Source organism: Pseudopodoces humilis, chromosome 16 (assembly GCF_049639895.1).
Source record: "Pseudopodoces humilis isolate 2021_Gansu_Grassland_sample_001 chromosome 16, ASM4963989v1, whole genome shotgun sequence".
NCBI lineage: Eukaryota > Metazoa > Chordata > Aves > Passeriformes > Paridae > Pseudopodoces > Pseudopodoces humilis.
In genome coordinates, this window is record NC_142215.1 from 8,199,050 (window position 1) to 8,209,246 (window position 10,197).

The 10,197-nt window shown below is 44.4% G+C and overlaps 1 protein-coding gene across 1 annotated transcript; it reads right to left on the reverse strand.

Annotated features, from left to right (window-relative positions):
* Positions 1 to 825: 825 nt before the first annotated feature.
* On the reverse strand, positions 826 to 6,079 carry CTXND1 (cortexin domain containing 1). Its single transcript, XM_088063307.1, has 2 exons — positions 5,951 to 6,079; positions 826 to 1,493 (listed from the first exon to the last, which is right to left on the reverse strand). The coding sequence occupies exon 2, from the start codon at positions 1,437 to 1,439 to the stop codon at positions 1,260 to 1,262; it is 180 nt and encodes a 59-aa protein (XP_087919433.1). The 5' UTR covers positions 1,440 to 1,493; positions 5,951 to 6,079; the 3' UTR covers positions 826 to 1,259.
* Between the last annotated feature and the right edge of the window lie 4,118 nt (positions 6,080 to 10,197).

The following is a 10,197-nucleotide window of genomic DNA, read 5'->3' on the forward strand; positions in this document are numbered from 1 at the left end:
TGTGCTTTCAAGCCTTGTCTGTTCACGGTACTTGCTCAGAATTGCTTCAATTCCATAAGTTGAACATGTAGCCATGAAAGAAAAGGCAGGCATGAGCAAACCTCAGAATCTGAGGAACAGAGAACTTTGGAATGCTGCATTCCCCACTCTTCAAAGGTAAAGAATAAATTTCCAGCACTCACATGTTCACTTACGCCTTCTTGCATAACAGCTGTCTTAATGAATTGAGAGAAGGAAATGTACATTATAAATTTGTGGGGAAAATCTTCCTTTGAAGGAGCTGAATTTCTCCGAGGTAGAATGCTTATTATTGTGTGTTGCTGTAAATGTTATGCTGAGGAGTCTGAATGACAAAGCTGGCAGAAAAGTCTGCTTATTGTCCTTGTCGTTCTAGTCCTGCCTCATCCCACTGAAGTGCACCTGAAGCAAAAGATGGGTGAAAATGCACGTGGAATCACTCTGAAAATCACAGCAAGTTCTAGGTAGCTGACACCAGCAGCATCCAGGCTCTGCTCCAGGGATTTTTGGTGCCTGCCAAGCTCAAAGTCAGTGGCCTGACTAATCCAAGGGCCTATGACAGAGGATATGCCTGGTTTTTGCATGACTAGGATAGAGCAAGGTGGTGCTATGGGGTCTACAGCAGTCCAGGAGCCCCTAATTCTGAGTGCTTCCATATCCTGGTCACTGGAAATTTGGCTGCAGTGGAGGAGGGAGTGCATGTGCAGAACCAAGGGATTCAAGAATAAATCTGCTTGCATAATTCTACTTAGCCAGAGGTACTTCAGCACTTCTACTTAGTGATGTTCTGCTATATAAAATCTGGGCCTTTCCTAAAATGCACCCATAATGACCGAGGAAGCAACCAATATTTGAAGCAATCTGTTTCCAGGAAAGACAGAGTACTCTTGTTGCTTTTTCATGGTATTGATGCTTACCCTGGGTTTGTGGGTGATATTGAGGGTGGGACAAACTGTGCTAGACCGAGAGTTATATTAGGAAAAGTCTGGAGAATCTTGTGCTACTTGAGTTAAAATGACAACTGTAAAATAAGAGTTGCTGCATAGTAGTAAACTCTGCTGCCAGAATGGCTTGCTGATATCTTGACCTGTTGAGCAAAAATAATTTAGGCTATGTGCTCTTGGAGATAATTGCCTTTGCCCTGCATATCTTGAAATGGCTGTTTGTGGGCCAGCCCTTCCCGAGGGAAAAGGCCTCCTGGAGCACAGCATCCTATGGCTCTGTCTGGGGAATAATCCCTGTCAGTCATCCAGATGCTGCTCCTCCCACGTGGACGTCGGGATGGCACTGTAAGGGTCCATGATGACTTTTGCACAGCGAATGATCATCACAATCAGGAAGAGGCAGAGGAAGACAAAACATGCCAGGGTCAGTCCCTTGTCCACGTCAACGTACACGGGCTCTGGGGTTGGCACCTCCATTGCTTGGGCCGCTCTTCATCTGGGCTTGAATTTACTCCTAACATCATCAAGCACCTGCAAAACAAACACGGTGTCAGGCAGAAGGGATTGCTGCTCCTGGACACGGGGAAAATCCCGGGTTGTGCTGGACACAGATACATGTTACAGGCCTGATAAATTCTTGCAGGGAAATAAAGCCAGTGGAAATGCTGTAGCTCATCTGACTGAGAGCTGTGAGAAGAAGAAACCTCATCTCCACCTTAATTTAGCCCACAAATGCTTCTTGCTAAAATATTAGGGACTAAAATGAGATGTTAACAGAGAGAAGCAATAGTGAATGAGCACTATCCACTTGAAATATCATCTCTTAAAAGAGGCACAGACACTGTTCTTGTCTCAGCACATCCTAATCATAAAAATATTTCCATTCCTCTGCTAGTGTGAAAGATCAGACAAATGGCAGAGCAGACTGTTTCTATCCCAATTTTCCTCTCTGTCCAAACATTCTCTGTCTCTCACTGGCACAAAGCAAAGTGAAAATTATGCATACTTATTTTCCATAATCTTTTAATCTCTGGTACTCAAGGTTCTCCAGGCAATAGAAGATTTTTTTAGGAGAAATATAATTTTTAAGTGGATGTTTTATCAACCAGAGTGGTACAGGTGATTATGTGATTAGAACAAGGATTATCCTATTCACTGCAGATGTCTGCATAGCTGAAGGTCTCCTCTGGCCTCCTCACCTGAATCCATAACCAAAATTACTTCAGCAGTGATTGAATCCCTCTGGAAGTTTGATTCTAGATAGTTAATCAGCTGATAACACAAACTGCTTTGCACAATTGTGCTGTAGGAGAGGATCTGACCTTACACAGAGTTGAGTCACTACCCAGGGATGGGGAAACTTCTCCTGACATCCATGTTTGGCCAGGGTGGGAGGGAGAAGTGTTGGGGATCAGGAATATGGAATGCCTCTTTACAGCAAAGAAAACAACAAAGTTGTTCACATCAAATGCAATAATCAGTCTGAGAGCCAGTCCCTGCTTTAACTGGAGAGATGGGAACAAGAAGATATTGAGCTACAGAATTTGGTGAAACTGGGACATCAAACAGCCCAGCTGCTCTGTATTACTGCATTAACACAGGGAGGAAACCCCAGGTTTTATTCCACAGACAAGTTTGCCTGGTTTGTTTCCAGTGAGCTGGTGCTGCTGGCAGGGCTGTTGCAGTGGTGGTTCACATCTGGCTGGAGCATTTTGCTCCTGCAGCATCGTGTTGTGCCAGCTGCCAGTGGCTGTCCCAGAGACTCCTGAACTCCTCTGCCCTGCAAATCTCCCTCAGCTGAACTGAAGACCTTTCATTTTAACAGCTCACAGTTTCTTTCCTGTCCCATAATTTTCTCCTTTTCAGGTGGTTTTCTAGCCTCACAACCTCCTAGATCCCACAAGGCAAGTACAAACCAGCCGGGCTCTTGAGTCTATTTTAAGCACAAGAATGTCAGATTTTTTTTTTTAATTTCCTGAAAGCATAGAAATTACTGTGACAGCCGGTCCTGCAGCAGGGAAATGAAAGAAGCTGATGGCACAAAGTGAATAAAACCAAGCAGACTCCTCATGATCTCATGTATTTACCAGTCACATCCTTAGGAGCTCATGAAGAAATCTCTGAGGAGTGAGGTCAGGTGTGAAGCTCACCCTGCCTGGTCAGAGGTCTAATATTCCCAAGAGACTGCTACCACTCTATTTCACCAGCCAAGAGATCTTATATTGCAGTTAATAACTTCATTTGATGAAAAAAAGGTTTATCAGCAAAGCTGAGTACTAAGTATGAATACTTTATGGATACAAAAGAAAAAAATATTATCAAAACTGCTAACATATCCCAGTCTTTTTCTGTAGTTCTCTTTTGGAGGTCCAACAAGGATGGGTGTGATTTTTCAATTTTTTTTCTCCCCTCCTGGATGTTGTACCATGTGGGGTTATTTCATCCTAAATTACCTCCTGCAGAATAGCAGAATTATCTGGTAATTTCCATCAGTAGTGATCTTGGAGGGAAAACTGCATTTTCACTCAAATGTACTTTCTTTGGAAAGATGAATAATTTACTCAGAAAATGATCAGAGGTTTCAAGTAGAGATCTATCCCTTGGAGATTTTTCTCTCCAAAATGGCATCACTCAATCTCATAGGAGGCTGGTGTAAGTGCTGCATCCCTCTGCTTCCCTCTGCCCCCAGGACTGTGCCTGGAGGATGATTCTCTCCTGCTGGAAGGGAAAAGCACACTTTGGAAGGGATGGGCCAGGCAGAAGGCTTTACCCAGAGAGCAGAGTGAAAGGCTGTGGCATCTGAGCTGTAGTTTGCACAGTAAATTACAGTGACAGCTTGAACCTAATGATTTCAGCTTTATATTGATCTGTTTTGACAAAAGTAGGCATTTTCAGTGGGACTAGAAATATTTTTTTCCAAAAAAGCTGCATTCTTGAGGTGGTACAAATCACATGTTTTCTCTCCTCCTGGTCTCCCCACAAACTCGGTAACGTTTTGATGCTGAGCACTTTTCTCCATGAAGTCCCTGCTGATGGGCAGTGTGCTTCTTGGGGCTGGCAGGAGGATCTGGCTTTCCAAGCAGCTGTGCTCACCCTCAGCCCTGCCTCAGTCAGAGTGGAGCCCTGCTCTGCAGGTCTGGCTGGCCAAAGGGCCAGCGTGGGTCACGGGAGGGCTGGTGCCAGCAGCCCTTGGTGCCAGCAGCCCTTGGTGCCAGCAGCCCTTGGTGCTGCTCCGTGCTGTTCCTCCCTGCAGCTGCCTTCCAGCAGGCTTGGCAGGGCAGGGAGCCCTCGGTGCTGAGCAGAGCTGGGTGCTGGAGTGGGGCTGTGCCTGAGGCAGCTGTCTCCAGATTATTTCATTGTGGCTGGAATGCATCGCTGCTCTAGATCAGGCATCTGGGCACTGGCAGGAGTCAGTCCCCAGACGCAAAATGAGTGATTTGTGTGTGTTCACCCGGACTGTTTTCCCCTGGGAATGTCCAGCTCCCAGGTATTACCATGGCCATGCTGTGTCCTGCTGCCTGCCAGGTGCTTGTGGCCCTCCATCTCTGGAAGAGCTGCACAACTTGTCCTGCTTAATTCCCATTTCCTTGGCCAGCACCTCCACTCCCCTTTTTCACTTCCCTGGTGCCCAGCAGCACAGCCAGGCTTGCAGAGGGGTGTGGAGGTGTCTCCCAGGCTGAGGCAGATGAGCTCCATGCTGGCTGCACATCCTGCCCCCATCCCAGCCCAGGGGAGGTGCTGTGCAGCTGAGCAGAAGAGTTTTGCAGTCAGTTTTCCTTGGTCTGGTGTGTGAAATCCATCAGTACTGTTGGAATTAGCTCTCTCTCCAGCTACAGACTGGTTGGCTGGGTGTTTTGCTCTTTTTTACTAGCAGGGTTGATGTTGACAACATTGTGTATGGGGGGAAAAAAAAAAGATCTGCAGAAACAATTATAAAGTTTCACACTTGAATGATCAAGTTTTCTCTGAATAGCTGAATTGTAGAAAATTACTTTTATTTCCCAGCTTGACAGAAATGAGCTGTAGAATTGTGTTTTTTTTAAATTTCTCCATATCTGTTGAAAATGTGATTAGGTCTAAACAAAGCCAAAAGATGAAGCAGGACAATCCCTGGCTCAAGCTAGGCAATTTAGGTATCCTGAGTGTAGGTGTTCCTGTAAATCCCTGGGTGTTTGAGTGCAGTGTCTCCCCTGTCACTGAGAGTAGGGGTGTGCCACAGGCAGGCTCACCCAGGGATGGAGCAGTGCTGGGTGAGTAATTCAGCACCAAAAGTGGCTGCACTTGGCTCCCTGAGGGCTGCAGAGGGCCAGCACCAGGCAGCAGCTGTGTCTCTTCAGAAAGGGTGACATCCTCCAGTTTTGGTGCCCTGCTCCCCTGGCAGGTTTTTGTCTCTGTTCTGGCAGCCAGGGGCCCCTGGAGCTGGGTCAGGGATGTGGCCCAGGGATCAGGAACCCCGAACCTCACTGAAGACTCCATCCTGAGCATTTGATCTCTGCTGGTTCTTTTGTTACCCAGTGCCCTTTCCAGGAGGGATTGCCACAGAAGAGAGATTATATTTAATCTTTATGACCTTATGCAGGATGTTGGCATCCTCCTTAGTGCTCCAGCTCTGTTACAGGCTCTCTGCAAGACTTGTGCTCATAACTATGCCTGAATTTTGCAATCAGCCCTACCTATGCAAGGTACTTTAAAATATTTGATTTTGGTTTTTTTTTCCTGTCCTGGCAATCTTGGCACTGTCACTTTAAATATAAACTAATAATGTACCACACATATTGCAGAGAGCTGGTTCCCGTGCTGGTTAATCATATTTCAACTCATTTCAACCCTTGGGATTAATTTCAAAAGAGTCTTTGTTTTTAGTTTCTTGGGGTTTCTTTGTTGTTTTTTTTTTTTTCCTTTCTATACTCCTTTCCCAAAACAAGAGATGTACAGGGAGGGAAGGGAGGGGAGATGATGAGATTTCACGTATGCAAGCAGATCCATACCTTCCAGACCTGGGTAGGAAGCCTGTCACATCCCAGCATCGCAGCATGGTGGAGATAAAATCCTCCCTGCAGTCATATTTCAAAAGTTTTGTCAGTCAGTGGAGCTTTAGCGGCGTCCGGGCTCCGCTCAGGTTCACCTCCACACAGACCTGGAAGCAGTTCTCACCGGGGTGTTCTGGAAAAAAATAATAATTGAGAATTGCTCCTCATGCAGGATGTGGGCGTGACGGACTCGTGGAGCGTTGGGAATCGCTCCAGCGCCAGCCTGAGGCAGTGGAGACACTCATGCACAGGATGGATTCGTCTCTCTGACATTCCCTAGAACCTTTGTGATAGGAAGAGCAATGTTCCAGCCCGAGGTCATATCAATATTTCTTCTTAAACTAGCAGAAAATCTTATTTTAAAATCACAATGAAAGATCAGCCAGGTTTGAATTGATCCTGCTCAGGAGTCTGCGTATTTATTTAGGGCTTGGATGGTTTGTTTAAACAAAACTACTCGATTTACCAGAATTAATACACCAGGACTTAAAAACTATTAATTATTTGTTGGTTTTTTTTTTTAGTCAGTCTGGTTTGGGGTAATATTTTTTTATACATGCACATAAAATAATTTCAACCAGCAGCACTTGCTGGATGACAAACCTGGCTTTTTACACATTGTTGTGGAAAGGAGTTCTAAGGTGTAGGATGGGAAGGCTGAGAAGAACAAGACAAAAGATGAGCCCCAGTCCCTTGTGGGAGGACTCAGCAGGACAGGGTGCTCAGGCAAGGGACTGGAGGTGAGTGGCCAGGAAGGTGAAATGCTGATAGGTATTGTGTGTGTTTGTCCAACGAAGTCACCTTCAGTTTGAAGTTCAAATCTATACAGGAATAGCCTGGACACTTGATCATACTCTAATATTCTTAACAATCTAGTTTCTATTAAAAACTCACTGCCTCTGAGCACAGGAGTCAAATGCTGTAGATAGATACAGACAGATGAGCTTCTTGCTACACCCAGAGAGCAATAATATGACTGTTAGCTTGGTCTAAAAATTAATTGTCCTTTTATACTTACAATCCTTTCAGCAGAAAATCAATCCTTCATTTCAGTAACTCTGCCTTCCTATAAGCATGATTTTTCCTATGTAGCTGAAGGCGGGTTTAATCTTTGTTTTTAACTCCCTGTTTGGCATTTTGTTTTGGTTGTTGGACTATTTTAGTTCTTGCTTTACATAATGATTTTCAATCTTTATGCTTAGCTTAGTTTATGCAAACTCCTTTTTTTGATCTAGCCCTCAGTTATGGTCAAGAGACAAATAATCTTTCCTCCACACACCTGCTTTCAGCCAGTTATAAATCACTGGATGCCAGTATTCCATCAGAAGACTAAGGAGTCATCATTTACAAGAGCCCAAAAGTTGAAAACAAATAAACACATAAATCAATCTGGGGAAAGTTTTAAAAATTGCTGTTGCACAAATGTTTCCTTCCTACACAGCCCCATGGCAAGAATAACATTAATCTTCATTGTGAAAAAGATGCAATATACACTTAAAATAACTGTGGGCTGCTTATAATTTGAGAGCATCCTAAATCAAATAATCATTTCTCACTCCAAGGAGCATGTGGAATTGCTCATTAACAAAAGATTAAAAAATAGATGGTTGTGCTTGGGAACAAGTTGCTGTTCAGAACTATTGAGTGAACTGATGGACAGCTGGCATCTGGAGTAAAAAGTGTTTCCAGCCTCCCAAAGCTCGACTTTTGTGAAAAATCCTTGATTAAAATTTGCTGAGGTGAGAACATCTATGAATCTTTCTCAGAGACTGGCAGTGGTCATTCAGAGGTAAATAGAGGGGTAGGATCAGTGATGCACTTTATGGGTTGCTGGCTGGACACAGGAGTGGGAAGTGATAGGGCTCAGGTGCCATAAACAAGGGCAGGTAATGCAGGAGGATGTTGGGGTGTTGTCTCTCTGTCAGTTCCTTTACAATCCAAAGGGGAGCAGGAGGAGAAAGAAGATCCAGGGCTCCCTCAGAGCCCAGCCCAGGGATTTTGCTTCCCCTCCCTGGTGCTGTCCTGGGCTGGCCAGGCCCATCCCTGGGGAAGGGAGCTCTGTGACTCCTGTGTGTGTTGCAGGGACAGCCCTTTGGTTCCCTGCTGTGTTTCTGCTGTGCTGAGAGCTGCAGGGACTGTACAACGTGGTTTAACCCATCCTCCTGGCCTGGCAGTGCTGGCTCCCACCCCACTGCTGCTGGGATCATTGGTTCATCCTTCAGCAGATAATGCCTGGAAAATGCAAAGCAACACCTGTGATAGGAAAAGTTGAGATGAGCTTGGGCAGGAACATCTGTCTGAGCAGGACCATCCTTCATTCCATGTGTGTTTTGATAAGGGGGCTGAAGCTGCTCTCCTTATCAGGGCTGTGATGCACTGGGTGCATCCCCTTTCATCGAGGCAAGAGGCAAATGGAAAGGAGTCTTAGAGAAACAAATGGATTAGCCTTTTAAGCCAAGGCTTGTAAGGCCTGAATAGATATGATATAAACTCATTTTAATGGAGTATCTGCTTTTTAAACTCTCTGCTGTTTAAATCCTCTGAAAGGAGACAAACATTCCTGTTGGTCCTGGCAGTTATTTTATAAATTAAACAATGACTCTTAGCCAGGAGAATTATAAGCAAAGCTATGGAGAAATTTTTCACTGCAGCAAAGCTGACAAGGAGGAAAAACGACCCATATTTTTCTGTACTGCTCCAAATTTTTTATTATTTTCTTTTACAAAAACAAAAGGCTTTCTTCAAGGTGGAACAGCAACTCCTTTTTACATAAATATTACCTTGTGGTAGTGATGTCCAGTATACTCTAACTTGCAGGATACCTCTCAGAGACACATATTTTGCTCTTTCATCTTGAAAGCTACATAGAGATCAGATTGAGACTGCATCAATATTTTTCCAATTGAGGAAAAGTATTGTGGATGAATTCTCAGCAAAAATAGCAGGGTTATGCTTGTAGAATTGACACAAAAATAGGCAGAAAGAAATCATACAGCCCTGCCTCATCTCTGAATCACTTATTTCAAATCAAAAGTTAAATTATTGCTAATGAATGTAACTCCTAGTCAAGAAAGTTTTAATAAATGAGCAGCAAAACATCCAAAATGGGTACAGGTAGCCAGCTTTGCCATTGTAATAGCTGGAGGTACTCTTTAATCCATACTGATAACTAATTCATACACTCCTTTTTAATACAGGCTTTTCTCAGATACTTCAGAAATTTGTGGGGAGAGGGATTTGATCAGTTAAACATAAAGAGAAATAAGGCTCAAAGTCCAGAGCATGCTTTGGCTCAAAACAAGACAAACAGGCTTTACACAGGGCTTCCATCAAAGGCACTGCTCCTGTCTGTTCCTCTTCTGAACCAGCCTGGTCTGCAGGGGATGGTGAGGATAGATGTTTGTAGCTCTTGCTCATGCACAAAACCTCCTGTGCTATTGCTCTGATCCTTTGTGGTGATCTAGCCAGGGCTGTGATGCCAGCTAAACCACATCTTATCTCAAACTGAACATAAAAATTCTTGCAAAGGAGTCCTAAAGACTGAATGAATAAGCCTGAGATGTAGTAGAAATATGGACCTGACTGCAAAGCAGGACATGAGATTAAACACTGTCAGCATCTGTTGCCAGCTCACTGGGCAGAAATAGACCCCCAGGAGGAGCAGCCCCAGAGCCCAGAAATGTTGTTTGGTAAGGATCAAATGCCCTTAGAAAACAATGGCAAAACCAGCCCTACTTAAACAGATTTATGTCTCCTTACTGGCATGAGGAATAAGGAAGAAAGAATAATTGAAGATGTGAAATGAAAAGTCAGGGGTCCCAGGTGATCCCAATGAGTTTGGGTTAGGGCAGTTTCAAGGAGCAGAGCCTTGCACTACGTGGGACACCCACAGCAGCTCACTGCTTCCCTCCCTCTCCAGCTGGAAAGTCAGAATTATTGCAGCATGTTATCTAATTTCAGCTGTAATTTGCCAACAGGAGAAGCAGAAATATCATTACTAGTTTTTCCCTGTTTTCTTTTCTCAAGAGAACAGTTTTTCTCTTGCTACTATAAGAACGGGGAGAATGAAAGTTGGCTGGTTTTCAGAGGCACTGAGTGCCTCCAGCACCATCTGGAACCAGTGTGAGCAGCCAAACAGCTCAACAGCACAGAAAATCTTCCTGTTTTCAGATCCCCCCCTTTCTGCACAGCTCTGCACATGAACA